Source organism: Saimiri boliviensis, chromosome 12, assembly GCF_048565385.1.
Source record: "Saimiri boliviensis isolate mSaiBol1 chromosome 12, mSaiBol1.pri, whole genome shotgun sequence".
Lineage (NCBI taxonomy): Eukaryota > Metazoa > Chordata > Mammalia > Primates > Cebidae > Saimiri > Saimiri boliviensis.
The window spans coordinates 18,568,102-18,593,818 of record NC_133460.1 but is presented as its reverse complement, the minus strand read 5'-3'; the positions used below and the strand labels follow the sequence as shown (position 1 = coordinate 18,593,818).

The window sequence follows — 25,717 nt, the reverse complement described above, 5'->3', positions numbered from 1 at the left end:
CGAGGCAGAGCCGAGGGGCGGTGCCCGGGCTGGGAGGCGGTACCCGGGCCGGGGGGCGGTGCCCGGCGGCAGTGGCTCCTTCCCGGGACGCTCTTTCCTTCCTCCTCTTGCTCCTCCTCCTGCCTCTCTTCGCTCCTCCCGCCTTTCTTCGCTCCTCCTGCAAACGCGGTGGGGGCTGCTTGGCCGCCAGGAGCAGGTGAGAGCTGGGAGCTTGGGAGTGGGGGTCCGGGGACCCCGGCTGGCTAGAGCCCCCTCGCCGGGCTGGGACAGCGGAGGAGCGCGGGAGCGACGGCGTGAGCGCGCGAGCGGGGTCCCACGCCCGTAACCCTCCGTCCCGCGGTTAGTGTAAGGGCCGTCTCCTGCCTGTTGAGTCACAGACCGGGCTGGGAGCGCACGAGGAGACACGATTCCTCCCCACCCCTAAATACACACACACACTACCACTAGATGAGATTAACTGGTAGCTAGCACCACCACACCCCGAGACTGTGTCCCTTCCTGGGGAACCTGACAGGGAATACGTCGAGGCAAACCTCACTAGGATTATTGAAAACGGGCGCCCTCCTCACCACCCAGCCCCTCTTCTCCACCGAGGTCTTCTTCCCGGTCACTGCAGAGAGATCTGCAAGTATCAAAGGAGGCTTCTCCCCCAAATTAATAACAAAGTACTCTTCTCTCCTCGCTGAGTGCCCATTACTCAGCCTCTGTGCCTTCTGGGGTGCGGACCCTCTCTCTACCTGCATTTCACTTCCTTCCTCCTCTCCTGGGGTCTCCCTGGCTTTTGAAGGCTGAAAGGCTGGGTACAGACGGCGAGGGGGCCGCCAGGTAAGCTTGAGTCACCCTGCAGCTCCCATCCCCCAACCGGAGATGTGATCCCCACCTCCCAGTTAGAACGTTCGAGATAGCCGTTTGCCCCTGGAGGTGCGAGGGTGGGAGAGCCAAGAGATTTATTTGGAGACTTGGAAGGGGAGAGGGTTGGCTGGTGTCGGCCTGGCCTAGTTCCCTAGGCGTGGAGACGGTGGGGGCACCTCTTGGCCGCACCGGGTCCACGCTTTCCCTTCTCGGGAGACAGCTCCGTGCCTGGGGAGGTTCCTCTGAGGAGTGAGTAACTAGGGTGTCTGGGAATTGGTGGCCAGGTAGACGCATTTGAAGGCTGTGGCCGATGGCATTCTCCCCACTTATGCCGCGTCGGACTCCCCAGACCTGTCTGGGTGGCACTTGAGGCTCCCAGGCCAAAGAAGAGTTGGGCCTGTAAGGGGAATTGGGCTTGTTTCTGGTTGCTGCAGAGATGAGAGTAGGAGAACTGAGTGCTGGGCACATCCCAAGTTCAAGATGTACGTGGCTGCTTCAAAGAGAGAATGTTAGGTGGGGGGATTAGTCCCTTCCTCAAACTCTCCCTCCAAAGGGTTTCTTGTTTTACAAAAGGGAAGTAGCAAAAAAAAAAAAAAAAAAAAAAAAAAAAAAAAAGGGAAGTAGCAGAGGATGTCTAGCTGGGATGATTAAAATGTGTTTTAATTTGCATACTAGACCTTATACATCTTAGTAATAGATAAAATTACGCCCTGGTCTGGGGGCAGTGGCTCACGCCTGTAATCCCAGCACTTTGGGAGGCGAGGCGGGCAGATCATGAGGTCAGGAGATCGAGACCATCCAGGCCAACATAGTGAAACCCCGTCTCCACTAAAATACAAAAATTGGCTGGGCGTCGTGACCGTGCCTGCAGTCCTAGCTATTCCGGAGGCTGAGGAAGGAGAATCGCTTGAACCCGGGAGGTGGAGGTTGCAATGAGCTGAGATCGTGCCACTGCACTCCAGCCTGGCAACAGAGCTAGACTGAATCTCAAAAAAAAAAAAAAAAAAAAAAAGAATCACCCCCTGTAATGAATGCAGTTAGCATGTAGGATATTCAATATGATAAATGTGACGATCTCTCACTCAATTAATTTTGGCCATGTGGACAGAATCTTTTAAACATTTTTACTGTAGGTCAGGAGGTCAGTTTATAGGGAGGAATGGAAAAGATATCTCTGTGTCCAGCCAGTTCTGGGAAATATAAAATAAGATTAATTTTTCTTTATATTTGAAAACATGGGTTAAAAAATATATCTAATTTAACCAATTGCCTTTATTAGATAAGTAAAAATTGTGTGAGATTGGGACAGCTCTGGAAATTTCAGGCAATTTAGAGTACAATTATTATGGTAAGGTCTGGCCGGGAGATGCAGTTCTCCTTAGCAAGGACAGACTTACCCACAAGTAAATAAACTGATAATGTCTGCAAGGATAGAATTGGGAGCCAACTTGTGCAGTAATAAAGAAGACAACAAGGCTGCTGTTGTACAAGAAAACTTTCTAGGGAAAATAAAAGGCAATGAGATTCGAAATTGTATATTCAACTTTCTTTCTGTATATTTTCAGCATTTTGTCAAGCTAAAAAACAAACATAAGCTCTCAGAGATAATATTGTTAACATTTTGTCATTTTTTTAAAAAAAAGTATCATAAACATCTTTTCACATCACTAAACAGTCACACCATCATTTTAATGACTGAATTTTTCATTATTTAATCCATTTTCTCTTAATGGAAATACAGGTAGCTTTCCAATGTTTTGCTAGTCATTATAGGTTACAAACAGGGACCCGGTGCACAGCCTTTTGGTACACTTTGAGATACCTGTTTGATTATTTCCGTCATGTTCCTGGAAAATAAATTCCTGGCTCGAAGTGTGTGCAATCTGAAATTGTTGTGAATATTGCCAGGTTACCCTCAATCTGCGTGCCCGCCATCAAGGCATGAGGATAGTAGAAGCTCTTACTGAACCAGTTTGATGAAGGCCACTAACAACTTTTGTTTCCTCTGGTAACAGCAAGAGACAGGGCAACCTGAGAGATTGGACCAGCGCTGCATGGGGTAATTTACTGGTAGGAAAAATAATCCCCAAAGAGATTGAAGTGAGCTTCAGGATGGCAAAAGAGGAGCCCCGGAGTATCTCAAGGGACTTGCAGGAGCTGCAGAAGAAGCTGTCTTTGCTGATAGAGTTCTTCCAGAATAACCCAAAGGTCAGTTTCCAATCACTACATATAATAGAAAATTCCTGTTTAACACTAGCATAAACAGGATAGAAAGTTATTTCTTTCTCCAGTAGAAGAAATTTGGAGGTAAGTCAGGAATCTTTCTAGCTTACCACCCTGCCATGTCTATGCTGTGACCTTCAAACTCACTGTCTGAGATGACTGCAAGAGCATCAGCCATTGTATCCATGTTGCAGGCAACAGGATTTGAGGAGAAAGTGATGTGCAAGCGACCTCCAATTTAAGGAGACTTCCTGGGAGTCACACACAATACTTCCAATTACATCTCTTAAGCCAAAAATGAGTCATTTGCCACTAATGACAAATGCAGTTGTTTAGCTGGATAAAGAAGTCTGTGCCACAGATATCATCCTTTTTTTGTTGTTTTGTTGTGATTTTTGCCCTGTTACCCTAACAAGAGAGGAAAGCCTACTTCAAGATATGAGTTCTGTGTTCCACCAGGAATCCAGGTCCAATAGAAATATGATGTGAGCCATGCATGTAATTTAAAATTTTCTAGTAGCCACATTTAAGAAGTAAAAAGGGTAAAATTACTTTTGGCCGGGCACGGTGGCTCACACCTATGAGCCCAACAGTTTGGGAGGCCTAGGCAGTCAGATCACTTGAGGTCAGGAGTTTGAGACTAGCGTGGCCAACACCGTAAAGCCCCATCTCTACTAAAAATACAAAAATTAGCAGGCATGGTGGTGAGCGCCTGTAGTCCCAGCAACTCGAGAGGCTGAGGTGGGAGAATCACCTGAACCTGGGATGCGAGGGTTGCAGTGAGCCACGATTGTGCGACTACACTCCAGCCTGGGCGACCGAGCTAGTGAGACTCTGTCTCCAAAAATTATAATAATAATAGTAATAATAATTTCAATAATGTATTTTATTTAACCTAATATATCCAAAATATTATTTCAACATGTAATCATTTATACAAAATTATTAATTAAAAAATGTTCTTGAGACATTTTACCTTCTTTTTCTTACTCCATCTTTGAAACCCAGTGCATATTTTACACTTCTGGCACATTTCAGTTTGAGTTAGCCACTTTTCAGGTATTCAGTAGCCACTGGGTGGCAATGGGACTTCTGATAGTATATTGTTTTATTTCTTCTGTATGCCTTTCAGAATTTTTCAGGGAAAAGAAAAGCTTTCAGAGCTAATCCTGGTAACATTTTGTATGTCATTCTACACCACTTTTCTCTGCAATAGACCTATAATTATACAGACGTATATGTAACAAAATGAACTGTTTTGTGATGTACTTTTGTTTTTTGTATTGGATAGCACAGCTCCACCAGGATCTACTTGAAGAGATATTTCTTTGCAGTCTACAACAATACATTCTGGACTTGTTCCAGAATTTATCTGGCACTCTTTGTGGATTTACCAAGCTATTTTTAAATTGGACAAGCAGCTTTCTTGCCAGCTGGCGGAGACTCTTGTTATTAAAAGTTAGCTCAGTAAGAAGGGTCCTCCTGCCTGTTCCACATTTACAGCTGATTCTCATTAACCATGGTAGTTACATTCTATAAGTCACTGCTGACATTCATTAGCACATACCAAACCATCACTCCTAGGGGAAATACAGAATTCGGTTGCTGTGAGACTCTGTTCACAACATTTTTGTCAACCGATCAGTACATAACCTTGTTTTATGTGTATTTCTGTTTAAAGACACATAAACATATATTGTTGATCATTAACATTGGACTCAGGGCCACAACGGTACTGTGACTCATGTCTTAAAGCTAATCACACACATGTAATTTCTTCACAAGGCACATCACAGCCTTCTCATGCTTAGAAACGCTAGAGAACATTTCAGCACTATATTTGGTGACCATTTTCTTTTCTTTTTTCTTTCTTTTTTTTTTTTTTTTTTGTGTGTGTGTGAGGCAGAGTTTCACTCTTATTGCCCAGGCTGGAGTGCAATGGCACGATCTTGGCTCACTGCAATCTCTGCCTCCTGGGTTCAAGGGATTGTCCTGCCTCAGCCTCCCAAGTAGCTGAGATTACAGGCATGTGCCTCCACACCCAGCTAATTTTTGTATTTTTAGTAGAGACGGGGTTTCTCCATGTTGGTCAGGCTGGTCTGGAACTCCTCACCTCAGGTGATCCACTGCACCCAGCCTACAGTGATTTTGAGGTCATTAGTAGACATGCCCACAACAGCAAAAAATGAAGTCACCTGGCACGTACATTCCTGAGGTCAAGCAAGGTGACACTAAGCCTTCCTGTTTTGCTCTTTAAACAAGTGTCCTTATTGTGACCTATTTAGTGCCATGTTTGTGCTTTAGGCTAGTGATTTTACTGTTAAAAATGGTCACCAATTGGATCATGCCTGTAATCCCAGCACTTTGGGAGTCTGAGGCGGGTGGATCACTTGAGCCAGGAGTTCAAGACTAGACTGGCCAACATGACAAACCCCCTTCTCTACTGAAAATACAAAAATTAGCTGGGTGGGTGACGTGTGCCTGTAATCCTAGCTCTTGGGAGGCTGAGGTGTAAGAATCGCGTGAACCCCAGAAATAAAGGTTGCAAGGAGCCACGATCACACCACTGTACTCCAGCCTGGGCAACAGCGAGACTCTGTTAAAAAAAAAAAAAAAGAAAGAAAACGGAAAAGAAAAAGCACTGCCAGTATTCATTTTAAGGTTACAAATCAATTTTAATGAGGAGGCAAATTTACAAATATGGAATCGTAAGTGGTAAGGATTGACTGCATATTTCCTGGCACTGACTATATGCCAAGCACTGCACTAGGTATTTGCCCCGCCTGAAGTTAGTAGTCACATCCACCTTCTGAAGTAGGCATTTACACAGCAGATGAACTTGCTTTTTGACGTTTCTCTACCCCTTCATGTCAGATCCTTAGCCATGTCCATTGGAATAGGTTTGAGCTAGATTAACTATCAGGCCAGCTGACTCCCAGAACAACAGGAAAAATCATCAGTTGTCTAAATCCTCATGTTCTTCAGATAGTACTGAGATAGAGTAGTTCTTTTCAGAATTTTTTATAATGTTAATATTTACTGTATTAACAACTCAGTAGAGTGATGCTGGAGGAAGGAGAGCAAATCACCTATAAAACCATCACCGAGGGCCGGGCGTGGTAGCTCACATCGGACTCCCAGCACTTTGGGAAGCAGAGGCGGGTGGATCATGAAGTCAGGAGATTGAGACCATCCTAGCTAACACGGTGAAACCCTGTCTCTATTAAAAATACCAAAAAAATTAGCCAGGTGTTGTGGCATGCACCTGTAGTCCCAGCTACTTGGGAGGCTGAGGCAGGAAAATTTCTTGAACCTAGGAGGCGGAGGTTGCAGTGAGCCGAGATCGTGCCACTGCACTCCAGCCTGGGCGACAGAATGAGACTCTGTCTCAACAAAAACAAACAAAACCATCACTGACAAATCCAGTGGTGGCTATTACTATTATGATGCTGCCTTCTTGGTATATAATTTTTACATAATAGCAGTTATAATCACAGCAGACGTAGTTCTGTATTTTTATGTTTTGTTTGTTTTTCTTTTGAAAAACAAACAGTCTTGCTTTGTCGCCCGGACTGGAGTGCAATGGCATTATCTTGGCTCACTGCAACCTCATCTCAGCCTCCCAGGTTCAAGGGATTCTTCTGCCTTGGCCCCCTGAGTAGCTGGGATTATAGGCATGCACCACCACTCCTGGCTAATTTTTGTATTTTTAGTAGAAATGGGGTTTCACCATGTTGGCCAGGCTCGTCTCGAACTCCTGACCTCAAGTGATCTGCCTGCCTCAGCTTCCCAATTTATTTGTATGTTTATTTTATATTGTACCCTCCTGTGTTTCCATATTGAAACATAGGTCTTCAGAACAATGACTTTGACAATGTATCAGCAAATACATCAGATCCACATACCATAATTTACATACTCATCCTCTTGTCTCTGGGAAATTTAGATTTCTTTTCCCACAGCTAGTTTTTTTTTTTTTTTTTTTTTTTTTTTTTTGAGACGGAGTTTCGCTCTTGTTACCCAGGCTGGAGTGCAATGGCGCGATCTCGGCTCACCGCAACCTCTGCCTCTTGGGTTCAGGCAATTCTCCTGCCTCAGCCTCCTGAGTAGCTGGGATTACAGGCACGTGCCACCATGCCCAGCTAATTTTTTGTATTTTTAGTAAAGACGGGGTTTCACCAGGTTGACCAGGATGGTCTCGATCCCTCGACCTCGTGATCCACACACCTTGGCCTCCCAAAGTGCTGGGATTACAGGCGTGAGCCACTGCGCCCGGCCTCCCACAGCTAATTTTTTTTTTTTTTTTTTTTTTTTTTTTTGAGACGGAGTTTCGCTCTTGTTACCCAGGCTGGAGTGCAATGGCGCGATCTCGGCTCACCGCAACCTCCGCCTCCTGGGTTCAGGCAATTCTCCTGCCTCAGCCTCCTGGGATTACAGGCACGCACCACCATGCCCAGCTAATTTTTTGTATTTTTAGTAGAGACAGGGTTTCACCATGTTGACCAGGATGGTCTCGATCTCTTGACCTCGTGATCCACCTGCCTCGGCCTCCCAAAGTGCTGGGACTACAGGCTTGAGCCACCGCGCCCGGCCCCCACAGCTAATTTTTACCCTTTCTCCTGGGGTATTAGTAACCCCTTTGAACTCCAGATAAGAATACTATGGGCTTTTTCAGATGGAGTGTGTGAAACAGCTCCAGCCTCTCTTTCAGGAAGCCTCTGGAATGCATGGTCATTGCATTTGTCTTTTAGACTCAGAAAGACAAATCTGCTCAAAAGAGTTTAAGCAAAAAGCAAATCGATAGGCAGGAACTGCTGAGATTTTGGGGGAATGTAAGGCACTCTGAGAAACCCAGGGCAGGAAGTGAAGCCGGGCCGAGCCTCAGAAGGAATTAGAACCAGGGTCTGGCAGTTCACTGGGGTCAGAGGTAACTCCCAGTGCCCTCTCTTGGGCCGTGCAGCTTCTCTTCTTAGCCTGTTGTTTTTTTTTTTTTTTTTGAGATGGAGTCTCTACTGCCCAGGCTGGAGTGCAATGGCACAATCTCGGCTTATTGCAACCTCTGCCTCCCAGGGTCAAATGATTCTCCTGCCTCAGCCTCCCAAGTAGCTGGGATTACAGGTGCAAGCCACCACACCTGGATAATTTTTGTATTTTTTTAGTAGAGACGGGGTTTCACCATGTTGGCCAGGATGGTCTCGAACTCCTGACCTCATAATCCACCCACCTCAGCCTCCCAAAGTGCTGGGATTACAGGCGTGAGCCACCTCACCCGGCTCTTTTTAGCGTTTTCTTGTGTATCTTCACTCTCCTCTCCCTGCAGCCTGGCTTCCTTGGCTTTTCCATTCATGTAGGCAAACGTGGCTGGCCAGGCCATGTTAATTAACGTTAAATCTGTACCTCTCCCAGCTGAAGCCCTCCAGGGAGACTGGCCTGGGTGTCTCAGTGCCTGATTCCTAGGAGCAAGAATCTGGTTGCCCCAGTCACCTATGGGTCAATGAGGTGGCAGCTGGGCCGGGGTATTTCCTTTCATTGCTGTAAACATGGCTTTGGGGGCCCACCCCTGCCATGGGAAGGGGTCACCTCCAGGAAAGAGGAGGAGAGATGGAGGGTAGCCTGAGCAGATTACCTCTGATGGCATCTCCTTATGTGGATGATCCATGACAAAACAGCTGCTCCCATGCTGGAGGCTTCCTGCCACAAAGGGTGTTTTCAAACAACCACCCTGGGCACCTGTGTGCTAACCCCTGAATCGCATGCCAGTGGGAACCAGGGGGCATAATCTGGGAGAAACCATCACAGAGCACCTATGACCTGTCATCACCAGTGGTTTTATTTATTTATTATTTTTGAAACGTAGTCTCCCTCTGTCACCCAGGCTGGAGTGCAGTGGTGCTATCTTGGCTCATTGCAACCTCTGCCTCTCAGGTTCAAGCAATTCTACTGCCTCAGCCTCCCAAGTAGCTGGGATTGCAGGTGTCTGCCACTATGCCCAGCTCATTTTAAAAATATTTTTAGTAGAAACGGTGTTTGACCATGTTGGCCAGCTGGTCTCCAACTCCTGACCTGGCAATCCACCTGCCTCAGCCTCCCAAAATACTGGGATTATAGGCTTGAGTCACCGCGCCTGGCCACTAGTGGTTTTTAATGGTCCTCACCCTTCTCCCTTCTAGTAGTGAGAGATAATGAATCACTGATTGGTTTTTGCATTCTGACACCAGGGAATTTGCCTAGCTCCTGAATGATCCCAGGTGGAGCCTTCATGTCCTCAAATACTGGCCACATTGTCCCTACTTTACAACCCAACTGCTTGTGTCTGACCTTGGGCAAGTCACTTAGGCTCACTGAATTTCCATCTCCTTTTTAAAAATTATTTATTTTTATTGAGACAGAGTCTCCCTCTGTCTTCCAGGCTGGAGTACAGTGGTGTGATCGTGGCTCACTGTAGCCTCGAACTCCTGGGCTCAAGCAACCCTCCAGCCTCAGCCTCCTGAGTAGCTAGGACTACAGGTGCACACCAGCATGCTCAGCTAATATTTCATTTTTTGGGGAGAGAGGGGTCTCACTGTGTTGCTCAGGCTGATCTCAAACCCTTGGCCTCAAGCAGTCCTCCTGCCTTGGCCTCCCAAAGTGCTGGGATTACAGACGTGAGCCACCATGCCCAGCTGCCATCTCCTCTTTTCTAAAATGAGCAATGCCAGGCTCAGAGGTTAGTTATGAGGATTATCTGAGATGCTGTTTGAGGGTTTAGCACAGAGTCCGGCACATAATGCGGTCAGTCTGTCTCAGCCTGGCCTTCCTGGGCTCTGCAATGCTGCACTGTGCCTGTAAAGTCTGGATTGAATAAGCTGTGCCTGTCTCCAGGCTGGTGATGGAAAATCACAGTGCAGGTTACTGAATCATAACCTCTCCCACTTTCTATCTTTCCATTGCATCCCCCTCTGTTGCCATGAGAATGAAATGTTAATTGCTATGTTCTACCCCCCTGGGTTTAAATAGTGTTAGGTCGTTCATTTTTACTTACCTTGTAGCATTGTAGGAAGAAATAACTGAGGAGGTAACACAGGAGGTGCTTAATGCAGTGCCTGGCACCTGAGCGTTTAATGAATGTTCTCTGTTATTACTAGGTGTGGCTGAACCGCGTCCTCCCCTCCTAGGACAGACTGGCTGGAGCTCAGCTGTACTTCCTGGGAGAAGACAATTGCTGGGTTTAATCATCTGAATCTTGGTCTTTTTGCATATGTGAATGGCTTTCTATTTGTTTGATTATAGAACCCAGAATCAGAAAAGGCTAAGAATGGCCAGGTGCAGTGGCTCACGCCTGTAATCCTAGCGGGTAGATCACCTGAGGTCGGGAGTTTAAGACCAGCCTGGCCAACATGGTGAAACCCTATGTCTACTAAAAAATATAAAAATTAGCTGGAAACTGCTTGAATCTGGGAGATGGAGGTTGCAGTGAGCTTAGATCATGCCATTGCACTCCAGCCTGGGCAACAGAGACTGACTCCATCTCAAAAAAAAGAAAAAAGAAAAAGGCTAAGAAAAAAGTGGATTCCTTAAGGACTGAAGTAAAACAGACTTGCCTATTTCTCTTTATATCCCTGTGCCAAACTGTCCCTAAGCCCTGTGTATTCTTTCTTCTGTCATTCCACTTTTATACCCATCTCCCTGTCCTCTTCCCTGTCCGCCATCAGCCAGAACTTGACCATCAGTATATCTTGCCTGATCTCCTACACGTCTTTCTCCCTGACTCTTGCACACAGGTTCATATTTCTTAAATCATTCCTTTAATGATGCCATAGTTCTGCTCAAATGCCAGCAGTTTGTTCCCTGTTTTTTTTTCCAGATGAATTTTAAATGAGTGCTGTCTAGCAGAAATATTATGTGAGCCACATATATTTTATGCTCAGCTAATTTTAATAGTTTTAATAGCTACATTAAAAAACATACAAAGAAACAAATGAGGTTAATTTTATTTATTTACTTAGTTAGATATTTAGAAATGGAGTCTTACTCTGTCACCCAGGCTGGAGTGCAGTGGCACAATCTCAGCTCACTGCGACCTCCGCCTCCCAGGTTCAGGTGATTCTCCTGCCTCAGCCTCCCGAGTAGCTGGGACTATAGGCATTCACCACTATGCCCAACTGATTTTTTTGTATTTTTACTAGAGATGAGTTTCACCATGTTGACCAGGCTGGTCTTGAATTCCAGATCTCAAGTAATCTGCCTACCTCAGCCTCCCAGAGTGCTGGGATTACAGGCGGTAAGACACCGTGCCTGGCCAGAGATCAATTTTAATAATATATTTTTAATTTAACCCAATATATCCAAAACACTATAATGTCTACATGTAAGTAATATAAAAAGTCATTAATGAGATATTTTGCAATTTTTTCCTACACTTAGAGCACATCTCAATTCCAATGCCAAATTTTCATTGGAAATATTTGATTTCTATTCAGATTTTTTTTTTTTTTTTTTTTTTTGAGATGGAGTTTTGCTCTTGTTGCCCGGGCTGGAGTGGCATGATCTTGGCTCACTGCAACCTCCGCCTCCCAGGTTCAAGGGATTCTCCCACCTCAGCCTCCCGAGTAGCTGGGACTACAGGTGCCCACCACCATTCCTGCCTTTTTTTTTTTTTTTTTTTTTGTATTTTTAGTAGAGAAGGGGTTTCACTATGTTGGCCAGGCTGGTCTCAAATGCTTGACCTTGTGATCCACCCACCTCAGCCTCCCAAAGTGCCGGGATTACAGGCTTGAGCAACCATGCCCAGCCTCTATTCAGATTTTATAAAACTTAGAATTCAGCAAAATAGATTCACATACTCAACCTATCTGAAACATACTTAAAATTTTTCCAGTGACTGAATCAAGTCTCAGCTTTAAATTAAATTAAAGGCTGGGCGCAGTGGCTCACAACTGTAATCCCAACACTTTAGGAGGCCTAGATGGGTGGATCACAAGGTCAAGATATCCAGACCAACCTGGCCAACATGGTAAAACCCTGTCTCTACTAAAAATGCAAAAATTAGCTGGGCATGGTGGTGTGTGCCTGTAGTCCCAGCTTCTTGGGAGGCTGAGGCAGGAGACTCGCTTGAACCTGGGAGGCGGAGGTTGCAGTGAGCCAAGATCGCACCACTGCATTCCAGCCTGGGTGACAAAGCAAGACTCCATCTTAAAAAATAAATAAACTAATTAATTAATTAAATTGGAAATCCATGCTATCAGTCACAGGAGGAGCATTTCAAGTGCTGAATGGCATAGGTGGCCAGATGATGGACAGTCCTGGGGTAAGCAGGCAAGCCTGGCATCCTGGCGTCCCAGCCTCATGGGCTCCTTCCGCTGCATGGCCCTTCCCTTGCTGGCACAGCACACTCACTGGTGTACTGCTGCCTCCCTTTCCTGGAGAGCACATCTGCTCCTCTCCACTGTGGTTCTTTTGATTGTAAGGGTCAGATGACAGAAGAAGCATCAAAGAAAGATGCATGTGGACTAGAACTGGAAAGACGTCAGGACCTGAGACAGTGCAAGGGACCAGCCCACATTCTGTGTGGCGACTCCTAGCACCTCTCCACTTCTCTCTGGCTTTCAGCTGACCTAATGCAGCAGGATCTCACTGGACTCTGATGACGGCAGCCCTGGCTCGGAGGTGATTCTTGCTACAGTCATCTCTGGCTAGAGAAGTGGAATAGCAAGATCTTTGGTGGCTTTTGTCAGAATGGTGGTGTAGCAGGAGGCAGTGAGGCCAGTGGGCATTCTGCTGTCCTGTGGCCTGGCAGGGAGTGAAATTGGCTATGCCCCCAGAGTAATCCTTAGGAAACCATGCTGAATGAAGCCCAAGACCGATGGCTGCGGCTTCTTGGCATGGCCTCTTCTATTTAAGCAGGGTGTGGCTTGCACTCATAGCTCCTTCAACATGAACCACAAACCCCTTCTGCCTTCCAGCTCACCCTGAAAATCCCACTGTTGAAATCACTTGGGTAAACTCTTCTTCCTAGGCAGCACATGTGTTTTGGAGGCCTGAATTATGTCTTTCTTTCATCTGCTGGCCTGCAAGGCCCTAGGAATGAAGCTTAGGAAGGACCTGTTCTGATGGTAGAAGGTTCTGGAATGATGGTACCTTTCAAGTGAACAGGATCTAGAATGCCAGTACTGGGGAGAGAGAAGGCATGGAGCCTAAGAAGGAGAGGCGGGGAAACCCATCTTTGTGGATTTGCCTAGGGCCAGCTCTACATTAAAGCAGTCTCCCTCTATTGAGTCAGATCCAAAATTCTGTTTGCCTGGTGAAGGGAAATAAACTATTTATTAACAGCATAAACTTGCATTAGTCACAGGCTGTGGCCAACTATGGTAACAGGTTGATAAGGTTGATGACATAAAAGCATTTCTACTTGATGTGTTGGTAGCTGCTAAAAGTATTGGACCTTTTGAGTCAAAGACCTCACCTTTTTTTTTGAAAAGCAGTCTTGCTGTGTCACCCAGGCTGCTGTGCAGTGGTGCCATCTTGGCTCACTGCAACCTCCGCCTCCTGGGCTCAAGTGATTCTCATGCCTCAGCCTCCCTAGTAGCTGGGACTACAGGCACGTGCCACCATGCCTGGCTGATTTTTGTATTTTTTAAAGAGATGGGTTTTACCATGTTGGCTAGGCTGTTCTCGAACTCCTGACCTCAGGTGATCCACTTGCCTCAGCCTCCCAAAGTGCTGGGATTGCAGGTGTGAGCCATTACGCCCAGCTAGGCCTTAGCTTTTAATGTTGAGATTTTGCCACTTGGAGGCTGTGTGACTCTAGATAAGTGATTTAGTCCGTTGCTTCTCAAACTTTAATATGTATGCAAAACACCTGGAGAATCTCGCTTAAAAAAGCAGATTCTGGCTGGGTGCGGTGGCTCACGCCTGTAATCCCAGCCCTTTGGGAGGCCGAGGTGGGTGGATCACCTGAGATCAGGAGTTTGAGACCATCCTGGCCAAGAAAGTGAAACCCTGTCTCTACTAAAAATACAAAAATTAGCCAGGCGTGGCAGCAGACAGGCCTGTAATTTCAGCTACTTGGGAGGCTGAGGCAGGAAAATCACCTCAACCTGGGAGGTGGTGGTTACAATGAATGAGCTGAGACTGTGCCACTTCACTCCAGCCTGGGTGAGACTCTGCTGAAAGAGAGAGAGAGAGAGAGAGAATGAGAAAGGGAAGAAAGGAAGGAGGAAGGGAGGAAAGAAGGAAGGAAGGAGGAAAGGTCTGATTCATCAGGGCCTGAGATTCTGCATTTCCTTTTTTTTTTTTTTTTTTTTTTGGAGACGATCTCCCTCTGTTGCCCAGGCTGAAGTGCAATGGTACAACCTATAACTCACTGCATCCTCAAACTCCTGGCTTGAGTGATCCTCCTGCCTCAGCCTCCCAAGTAACTAGGACTATGGGGATGTGCCACCATGCTAAGGTAGTTTTTAAATTTTTTGTCAAGATGGAATCTCGCTTTGTTGCCCAGGCTGATCTTGAACTCCTGGCCTCAAGCAATCTTCCTGCCTCGACTTCCCAAAGCACTGAAATTTCAGTTGTGAGCCACCACACCCAGCCAGTTTCTATGTTTCTAACAAGCTCCTAGGTAATCCGAGTAGCTAGGACTTAAACCTGTGTGTGTCTGAGTGGCTTCAACAATGAGAACATCAGCTGTAAAGCAGGAGGCAGATGGTATGTACATTACATCAATGCACCTCTATGCTGAAGAGGTCTTCTGAAGCCTGTGTGTTTATCAGGAGAGCCATGACTGAGTCTTTCCTCCATTCACAAGACTTGACCTTGGGTGGGGACATGCCACCTGCCCACAACTGCCTGAGATTGCTGCCTGGGTGACTCATGTCTTGGGAGAAGTCTTGTTGTAGTGACTTCTTAATGCATGAGTGTTCCAGCTTTAGGACCTCTGGTTGTAATTCCCAAAGCTTTGGCAGGTCCATTCAACCTGGGATTCAGGCATGGTACTTAACCCTGGCTCTTCATCCTTTGCCCACAGGTGAAGGCCTTTACGAAGTCTCCAGTGAGTCAGTACTTGGACAGGCATCCGTTTCTGGCCCTCGCCTTGCTGGTGTTCATTGTCACATCGGCCGTTCCTGTTGGGTTCTTCCTGCTCCTCGTGATCATTACCACCCTGGTTGCTCTGGTGGGGGTCATAATACTGGAAGGTAGCCTGTTCTGTCATTCACACCCTTGGAAAGTAACTCAATTGGGAGAACAACACTTTTGGGGCATCTGTCATTAAAAAAAATTTTTTTAAGGGATGGGGTCTTGTTGCCCAGGCTGGTCTCAAACACAAGTTTCCCTGATGCACCTGATTCTAATGCAGTTACTTGGCGGCCACACTTTGAAAAACACTGATCTAAAATTTGGAAATCTTTAGGAAAAGGCAGCACATCTGTGGATGATCTCTTCCTTCCAGCCTTTTCAGGGTCCATCCCTGAAACCAACGCTGTGGCTGTGGGAGGCATGCCAGGCTAACTGGCCACTGGCAAAGCCAAGGGAAGGATGTCAGCCATACACTTGCCGTGTTATTTGTTCGTCATGCTCTTTTCCTTGTATCTTTTATTCTTTCCCCCGCTACAGGCCCCACATTATGAAAAATGTATTTTCCTTGCATGTATTAGAAGGTAATTCATTAATATTCTCATTAAGAATGGGAATGGCATATAAAATGATACATAAAAATGCCCACTCAGACCTCAGGATTAAAATGTGATAATTCTGTAATCCCGGCTACTCAGGGGGCTGAGGCAGGAGAATCACGTGAACCTGGGAGATGGAGGTTGCAGTGAGCCGAGATCATGCCACTGCACTCCAGCGTGGGTGACAGACTGACTCCATTTCAAAAAATAATAATACTTAGAAAATAATAAAATAATAAAATAGTTGTCAGGCTGGATTTTCAAGGATGCCATCAAAAGCTGCATTTAGATTTTACTTTAGCTGCATTTAGATTTTACTTTATACCTGTAGCTTATAGGTTCGTGTAAATAATGGCATTTATTATGCAGTTTGAGACACTAGAGATAGTTTACCTCCCTTAGTACTGCCTTGGCTGACTCCTCATGGGGGATCCTTTTGGAAGTTCATCTCTGACCATGAGGATAAGGGGATCTCATACTCCAACACCTATGGGCAAGACAAAATGAGCAGGCTGGTTGCAGTGGCTCATGCCTATAATCCCAGCACTTTGGGAGGCCGGGGTGGGTGGATCACTTGAGGTCAGGAGTTTGAAACCAGCCTGGCCAACATAGTGAAACTCCATCTCTAAAAATACAAAAATTAGGCCGGGCGCGGTGGCTCAAGCCTGTAATCCCAGCACTTTGGGAGGTCGAGGCGGGTGGATCACGAGGTCAAGAGATCGAGACCAGCCTGGTCAACATGGTGAAACCCCATCTCTACTAAAAATACCAAAAAATTAGCTGGGCATGGTGGCACATGCCTATAATCCCAGCTACTCAGGAAGCTGAGGCAGGAGAATTGCCTGAACCCAGGAGGCGGAGGTTGCGGTGAGCCGAGATCACGCCATTGCACTCCAGCCTGGGTAACAAGAGTGAAACTCCGTCTCAAAAAAAAAAAAAAAAAAAAAAAAAAAAAAAAAAAAAAATTAGCCTGGTATGGTGGCAGGCACTTGTAATCTTAGCTCCTTGGAAGGCTGAGGCCGGGAATTGCTTGAACCTGGGAGGCAGAGTTTGCAGTGAGCTGAGATAGCTCCACTGCACTCCAGCCTGGGAGGCAGAGCAAGACTCCATCTCAAAAAAAAAAAAAAACAAAAAAAGACAAAATGAGCAAAGTGGCCCATGTGTAATGCAATTTGGGAATTGTAGAGACTGGGGGCAACAGGAGGGCCAGCCAGTTGTTGCCATGGTTTGATGCCCACTCAGGTGCCCATATTGCCTCCTTTTTTAACGTGATGCCAGAAATCTGGGTTTTTGTGGGATATCTCCTTACTTTAAAATTCTGAGTTAGCTGTCATTATTTTAAACACACTGACCCAGGGTCTGCCAGTTTTCAACCTGTTCGAGAGGAACACTTCTAACCACGTTCTCCTCCTAGGACTGGTCATCTCTGTGGGTGGTCTCTCACTGCTCTGCATTCTCTGTGGCTTGGGCTTCGTATCACTCGCCATGTCGGGGATGATGATGGCATCCTATATAATAGCCTCCAGACTCATCAACTGCTCGTTTTCTCCCAGGTAAATACATGTCCATGGAATAATTTATTTTTTTAATCTTTCCTTTTTTTTTTTTTGAGACAGGGCCTCTGTCTCTCAGGTTGGAGTGCGGTGGCATGAACATAGCTCACTGCAGCCTCAGCCTTCCAGACTCAAGCAGTTCTCCTGCCTTAGCCTCCCAAGTACCTGGTACTACAGGTGCATGCCATCACACCCAGCTAAATTTTTTTATTTTAAATAGAGATGGTGTCTCACTGTGTTGCCCAGGCTGGTCTGTAACTCCTGGGTTCAAGCAATCCTCCTGCCTCTGCCTCCCGAAGTGCTGGGATTACAGGCATGAGTCAACACACCTTGTTGAATAATTTAATCTTTGCCACTTGAGGGGATTTTCACAAATAAAACCATAATCCTAGTTGATGTCCAGAAGGAAAATTGTAAGACCCAGATATTGCTTGTAGGTCCCCATGTATGCCAGGCATCAAATGGGAATTTACCATGGAATTGCAAACAAAGCAATTGCTATCATCTTCCATCAGATACACACATTTCATTGTCATAGCAACTCTATCAGTATTATTGACCCTTTTAAAAGATACCCATTTAGGCCGGGCCTGGTGGCTCATGCCTGTAATCCCAGCACTTTGGGAGGCTGAGGTGGTTGGATCACCTGTGGTCAGGAGTTCAAGACCAGCCTGGCCAACATAGTGAAACCCTGTCTCTCTAAAAATACAAAAAATTAGCCTGGCATGGTGGTTTGTGCTTGTAATCCCAGCTACTCAGGAGGCTGAAGCAGGGGAATCGCTGGAACCTGGGAGGCAGAGGTTGCAGTGAGCCGAGATTGCACCACTGCACTGCAGCCTGGGTGAATGAGACTCTGTCTTAAAAAAAGATGTCCATTTAATTTACAAATGGCAAATTACGTGGTTTTCTTTGGCAGGGTGGGGCGGAGAGGAACAGGAACAGGAGAAAAATGACCCACCAGCCATGCCTGTCTCCCAAAGCAGTACAGTATGGGAGCCATGAATCTTCTGTGCTCAGAGTTTGTCTTGATCCCCTCTGCTCTTGAGAATGTGAGTTTCTCACCAACCGAGTGTGAGCCTCGTGTTTGAATACATAGATTTTTGTTCCTATAATATGGCTCTTCAATGCCAGCTACTTCATCTGGGGCTTCAAGTGAAGCAACAGTGATCTAACTTAAATGCTGGAGGGGAAAACGTAGATTTTTGTTCCTATAATATGGCTCTTCGATGCCAGCTACTTCATCTGGGGCTTCAAGTGAAGCAACAGTGATCTACTTAAATGCTGGAGGGAAAACCCAGCTATGTTGTCATTACTGGGAGACATTGTTTTTGTCTATAATGTGCCACCAGCCTAAGGGATTTCCAAAGGAGTTTTTTTTTTTTTTTTTTTAATGCTTTATTTTTGTCCTATGTGTTGATTTTAGAATCTAAGTCCCAAGCTCATCATACTTCATTTAAGCTCCTGCTAAGTTGATGATAGTGGCTACTGAGCACTTGTTCTGTGCCAGGGACTCAAAATACTTTCCAGGCCTTATCTCATGTAATCCTTACAATTTAGTCCCTTTCTATTATAAGGAAAATTAAGCCATGTCCCTTAAGCCAAGAGTAGCCCAGAAGGGACTTATGTCAGTTAATTCCAAAGCCCTCTTAATCAAGATACAAAGTGACTCTCTAAAACAGGAGTTAGCAAACAATTTCTGGAAAAGGGCCAGATAGTATTTGAGGCTTTGCAAGCCATATAGTCTCTATTGCAGTTATTCAACTCTACTGCTGTAGCATGAAGGCAGTGCAGACCAGGAAGTAAATGAATGGGCATGGCTGTGTTCCAATAAAACTTTATTTACAAAGACAGGCAGCTTGTTGGATTTGACCCAAGGCCCATGGTTTGCCAATTGTTGCTCTATAAGAACTGATATCCCAAGTTTTGTTTTTCTATAAAACAGCCCTTGATCTCCTTACCGAAAGGTTATCCTGTCATTATTAATATGTTGAAAAATAAAAGGTTATCCTGTCATTATTCATATGTTGAAAAATATTATATCCACTTCACTCCCAGGCTGGAGTGAAGTGGATATAGTATAAAATCACTCAAGGATGGCTCTCATAGGATTGCTTAATTGATATATCTGGAGTCATATTCACCTTTTCATAAATCACTTTGATCACTCTTAGTCTTTTGTTTGTTCATTTGTATTTTATGTATAAAGTAGGGTCTTGCTATGTTGCCCAGGCTGTCTCAAACTCTTGGCTTCAAGCAGTCCTCCCACCTTGGACTCTGAATGGACTGGGATTATAGGCGTGAGGCATCCGACTCAACTCCCAGTCGTAAAGACATTAAAGAAGAAATATTGGCCTATTTTGCATATTGAGGGTGATGCTTCTGAAATAAAATCCCTCCCTATCTCTGAACCCTGCTGTAATAGGGTAAGTTCTTAAAAATTATGTCAAAGGAAGAAGCAAAATCTGACTCCCTGCTTATTAATGAAGAAATTGGAAAAGAAATCCAGGATATGTACTTCTCCTTACCCTTCCCTATTGCTGCCAATCAATTGTTTCCACTTGGGCAGAGGTTCTTAAGCTTTTTGTTCTCAAGTCCCATTTTAACTTCTTAAAAATTATTGAGGCATCCAAGGAGTTTTTCTTTATGTGGTTAATTGTATTAATAGCACTTTGGGAGGCCAAGGAGGGAAGACAGCTTGAGGCCAAGAGTTTAAGACCAACCTAGGCAACATGGCAAGACCACATCTCTACAAAAAATACAAAAATTAGCCAGATGTGGTGGTACATGCCTGTAGTCCCAGCTACTCAGGAGGCTGAGATAGGAGGCTCATTTGGGCCCAGGAGTTCAAGGCTGCAGTGAGCTGTGATCACACCACTGCACTCCAGGCACTCCAGCCTGGGCAACAGAGCACGACCCTGTCTCAAAAAATAAATGAAATGAAGTGAAAAATAAATTAAAATAAATAACATGACATAATCTATATACAGTAAAATGAATTAAAATAAACATAACATAAATTAAATATTGGTTGGGCGTTGTGGTGCATGCCTGTGGTCTCAGCTACTCAAGAGGCCGAGGAGAGAGGATGGCCTCAGCCTGGGAGGTTGGGGATACAGTGAGCTATGATTGCACCACTGTACTCCAGCCTGGGCAACAGAGCTAGACTCTGTCTGAAAAAGAGTATTAATAATTATTTCTTTTTTAAAAAATTTCTTCCTCAGTATTCCTTTTTCGGAAATAATTATTCAATTAGAAATCATAACATAAACTTTAAAAATATCTATTCATTTCACAGGAACAATATTACCTGTTGATATAAATAACGTGTTTTAATGAAAAGTAACTATATTTTCCAAAACAAAATAAAATTTGTGAATGGCATTGTTTCACATTTTACAAATCTCTTTCATATCTGCCTTAACAGTTGTCAGCTGGCTTCTCGCTTGTATGCCTGCATCCATTCTGTTGTGCTATGTTGCTCTGGTTGAAGTATTTGAAGAAGACTCAGCCTCACTGAAGTGTAGTTGGGAGAGGGAGGCAAAGCTTTTTCAAATGATTGTGGATATTCTATGATAGTACACCAGAACTCCATAAGTGGTAGTTTCTTAAAGGTTAGCTGAAATGTGAAATTCTTGTACTCTATTCTATTGAAATCTGCAGGTCTATCTCACACTTTAAATTGATCTTTACCATGCATGATTTTGTAACTTCACATGTTGGTCGTTGGGAGAATGTTGGCTCATTGAATCATGCAAATGTCCCAAATATATTTTGAAAAATTGCACTGTTCCCTTGTGAGAGAATGTGAGTGAAAAGGCATATAATAGGTCATGTTATTGTGAATATAGTTTTCATCTGAGAACCTCTGACTAGCAAATTTCTTTTTTTTTTCTTTTTTTGAGATGGCGTCTCGCTCTGTCACCCAGGCTGGAGTGCAGTGGCTTGATCTTGGCTCACTGCAACTTCTGCCTCCTGGGTTCAAGCAATTATCATGCTTCAGCCTCCTGAGTACATCACCCCACCTGGCTAATTTTTATATTTTTAGTAGAGATGGGGTTTCACCATGTTGGCCAGGCTGGTCTCGAACTCCTGACCTCAAGTGATCCACCTGCCTCAGCCTCATGAAGTGCTGGGATTACAGGCGTAAGCCACTGCACCCAGCCTGCATTAGTGAATTCTTTATAACTCAAAAAAAGATAACTCCTTCATTAAATGATCAAAAGCATGCAGTGAGGGGAAGAGGAGCTATACAATTTATGTCATGATTTAATGGAATTTTGGCCCTAAAACACAAAAGATAATACAACTTAAATTTTTTAAAAAGGAAACAAAACTAAATTTCCCTTACTTATGAAAATCAGCTAAACAATATTTAGATCAAAGATACTGACCTGCCTGTGATGTAGATCAACTAGCCTCCGAGGGGCAAAACCACACTGCTTTGTTATGGAGACAGCAAGACCTCCCAGGGCCTGCAGCTTGGGAGAAGTCAGGCCCTGGGCAGCTGTGTTTATCTGTAGAGCCACCAAACTCACTATCCCACATCATAATCTTCTAAACCAGCCTGAGCATAACTAGCTTTCTTACATGTTTACTAAGAAAAGGAAAGACTTCTTCCTTAGTTTTTTGTTATCAGGGAGGAATGCTTTAGGTGGCAAGTAATGGAAAAAACCAAAGTAGATACTAGCTTAAACACACAGGGAACTTATTTTTATTGCTTAATGAAAAGCTGGAGACTACCCAGGGATGGTGCAGCTGCTGTGTGGTATCCACATATCCAGCACCTTTTGCCTTACTGTATTGCCATCCTTAGCCCATTGGTTTCCTACCTCATGGCCAAAAGATACCTGCTACAGCTCCAGGTGCACCAGCTACCTTCAAGGCAGAATAAAAGGAGAAAAAAATTGAGTCTGACCTTTTTTATGATGTAAATATTTCCCAGGACCTCTCACCACTATACCCCAACAGACTTCATTGTCTAGGACTTTGTCAGATGGCTGCTTGTGTTAGTCTGTTTTTGCATTGCTCTAAAGAAATACCTGAGATTAGGTAATTTACAAGGAAAAGAGGTTTATTTTGGCTCATGGTTCTACAGGCCATATAGGAAACATGGTGCTGGCATTTGCTTCTGGTGAGGGCCCCAGAAAGCTTCCTGTCATGGTGGAAGGCAAAGGGGAGCCATTGTCACATGGCAAGAGCAGGAGCAAGAGAGAGAGGAGGGAAGTACCACACTCTTTTAAATGACCAGATCTTGCGTGAACTCAGGGCAAGAACTCAGTCATTTCACAAGGATGACACCAAGCTATTCAAGAGGGATCCACCCTCATGACCCAAATACTGCCCCACCAGGCACCATCTCCAACACTGGGGATCACATTTCATGATTTTTGGAGGGGACAAACATCCAAAGCGTATCCCCACTCTAAGCTGGGAGTGTTCAGCTGTGTCATCTTCTGTAGCATAAAACTTTAAGAGAAGGGTTTGGGAAATGTCTCCTGGTCAGCCAAACTCTGGTGTGTGCTGTGGTTTTCCACAGTGGGGTGTCAATGATGGTAAGGGTTTTTGAAATTCAGAGATCAACCATGGATCCAACTGAGTTAATAGTAAAGTCTTCTGACAGTCACAAGAACTGCAGAAGACAGACTAGTTTATCTTCCTTTCCCCTGATACAGTTTGGCTGTGTCCCCACCCAAATTTCATCTTGTTGTAGCTCCCATAATCCTCATGTGTCATGGGAGGAACTTAGTGGGAGGTAATTACATCATGGGGGTGAGTTTTTCCCATGATTGCTCTTCTCATGATAGTGAATAAGTCTCACAAGATATGATAGTTTTATAAAGGACAGTTGCCCTGCACATGCTCTCTTGCCTGCTGCCATATAAGAAGTGCCTCTGATTTTCCTTCACCTTCCACCATGATTGTGAGGCCTCCCCAGTCATGTGGAACTATGAGTCCATGAAACCTCTTGTTCTTTATAAATTACCTGGTGTCGGGTCTTTACTGGCAGCATGAGAATGGACTAATTCACTCGTCCTCCCCTGCAACTCCTTTCCATGGAAGGTGTCAAGACACTAATTAGAAGTAGAAGACATGGTCTGAATGCCCACCCTGCCATGTTTTTTAACTGTGTGGTCTTGAACAGACTGCTTGACTTCTCTGATCTCAATTTTTGTCCATTGGTAAAATAGACAAAATAGCTACTCTTAATGTACCATTCTCAATGGATTCTTGTGAGGACACAGATAATTGAGAAAAACATAATATATATCCAAATTAGAAGATGGGAAAGGAGCAGTAACCCTACTCCTAACCTGGTCATTTTAACCTCCTGCGCCCCCAGTTTCTTCATCTGTATAATGAGCATAGGCCTGGTGTGGTTGCAAGAAGCAGCTAAAAATAAATGAGCAAAAAGAACATCATGTATTCAGCTACGCACACTTCCCACATTGCTCTCTACTGAGGTCCTAAAGCTAACCATTTCCTCTTGTTATTCAGCAGACCACTGACACAGCAAAACTCCAATGGCGACTGTCAGCTGGCCATGAAGGCCACAGACTTCAAGGGGCTTTACCAGGAATGAGTGGCTGCTCAGAGGCTGGGCTTCTTTTCAAGCACTGCTGGATTGTACTCGCCCCTTGGGATTATGGCTTAGAAGAAGGGGGCTGGGTAGGCAAGCACTCCTTGGCTGTGTCATCCCACTTTTTCACTTATTTGTAGGGTCCCGCAGCAGCCAATTTAGGGATTGTGTTGTTCTTGTGTTGGTTCCCATGTAAAGAAGCAGCAGAGAAATGCGATGGCTCAACAGCTCATCCTGACCCAAGTATGCAGACTTGGTCTTGGCGGGGAACTGGGCTTCTAAAGTCTAGCCCATTGACCCCAAAGCTTCGAGACTCACGTCCAACAGTTCCATTGGGAGCATCAGTGATTGTCTGTTGTTTTTTGTTTTCAATAATGAGGGCAGCTGTTCATTTTTTTACTCATGTGAAATAAGGTGAAAAAAAAAAATCCAAAGCAGAACATGCTCTTCTGTGGTATTTGCTTTTCATCAGAAAGAACAGCAACATTTGGGAATAATGGCCTCTCCAAGTTGGAAAATAGAGTCCAAATGTAACTTTGTGGCCGAGAGTCTTTTCAAAAAACTCTAAAGGTATAGTGTCCACTATTCTTTTGAGTACTGTTAAGTGCTGTTAATCTTTTACATATTTGTACTTGATACTTTTATACTGTTTTAAAGAACTTAACCTGCTAAGCTATTTCCCTCCTTCCTTCCTTCCTTCCTTCCTTCCTTCCTTCCTTCCTTCCTTCCCTCCTTCTTTCCTTCCTTCCTTCCTTTTTGTTTTTTTGGGATGGAGTTTCGCTCTTGTTGCCCAGACTGGAGTGCAATGGCTCAATCTTGGCTCCCTGCAACCTCCGACTCCTGGGTTTAAGTGATTTTCCTGCCTCAGCCTCCCAAGTAGCTGGAATTACAGGTGCCTGCCACTATGCCCAGCTAGTTTTTGTTGTTGTTGTTGTTTTGTTGTTGTTGTTTTAGTAGAGACGTGGTTTCACCATGTTGGTCAGGCTGGTCTTGAACTCTCGACCTCAGGTGATCCACCCGCCTCAGTCTCCCAAAGTGCCGAGATTGTAGGCATGAGCCACTACTCCTGGTCTAAGCCATTTCTTAAAATAAAAATGCTAAAGGACTAGAAAGTAAATAAATAATAAAACTTCCTATGGGATTTCCCAGTGGAATTATTGAGTGGTTTATTTGCTGTGGCATTTCATTAAATATTTATCTGGGTGGGCTTTTTTTCTTTGCTCTTTTTCCCCTCTGCTCCATGCATTAGACTTGTCTATTCCCCATCAATTTCATGGTGGTGCTGGGTAATAGGAATTTAGTTGCTTGTGGTAGACACCCAGTTCAACATTACTTTAAAAAGAGAGGTGGTGGGGAGAAGGGAAAAAAAAAAGCCAAGGGGTAAATCTTGAGGGGCTGCTAATTGCAGGGGCTGGGTGGTGTCATTAGGCATCTCTCACCCCTCATATCTCAGTACAGCTTTCCTCAGTGTGAGCCACTTTTGCAGACAGACCCACTCCGTGTGGAGGTCCCAGAAGCTCCATCCAGGGCAAGAAAACTGCTTTTTTCCAACAGTATATACAAAGTTCTGGATTTGGCTCTGATTGGACAGACTTGGGTCATGTGAGCAAGCCCAGACCAATCACAGTGGCTAGGAGGATGAGATATACAGATGGGGTGGGGCTGGGATGGTGGCTATTCAAAAAACAGAGGGGATAATAGGTCAGCCCACTGTTAATATAACAATTAATAGTAACACTTACTGTTTATTGGATGTTTTCTTCATTCATGCAAGTGTCTGATATTATCTTTCTGTGCTGTTTAGTCAGCTGGGTTCTGCAGCTTTAATAAAGAATGCAAGGATCCCTGGTCTCCCTCCTGAAGTTTTC

The 25,717-nt window shown here is 44.8% G+C and overlaps 1 protein-coding gene across 4 annotated transcripts; it reads left to right on the top strand.

The window, feature by feature from the left end:
- The first annotated feature begins 96 nt into the window (after positions 1-96).
- On the top strand, positions 97-25,341 carry LDAF1 (lipid droplet assembly factor 1). Of its 4 annotated transcripts, XR_005581730.2 has the most exons (6): positions 97-196; positions 2,868-3,060; positions 15,074-15,242; positions 17,134-17,272; positions 18,189-18,321; positions 23,771-23,809. XR_005581730.2 is itself a non-coding variant. In XM_003930162.4 (5 exons), exons 2-5 carry the CDS (start codon positions 2,965-2,967, stop codon positions 23,850-23,852), a joined length of 486 nt encoding a protein of 161 aa, XP_003930211.1. In that variant the 5' UTR covers positions 97-196; positions 2,868-2,964; the 3' UTR covers positions 23,853-25,341. The 4 variants fall into 4 exon arrangements, 3 of the variants coding, with proteins under 3 accessions (XP_003930211.1, XP_010339068.1, XP_074238078.1); XM_003930162.4 differs by lacking the exon at positions 18,189-18,321 and having other exon boundaries at positions 23,771-25,341; XM_010340766.3 differs by lacking the exon at positions 18,189-18,321 and having other exon boundaries at positions 23,768-25,341.
- The last annotated feature ends 376 nt before the right edge of the window (positions 25,342-25,717 follow it).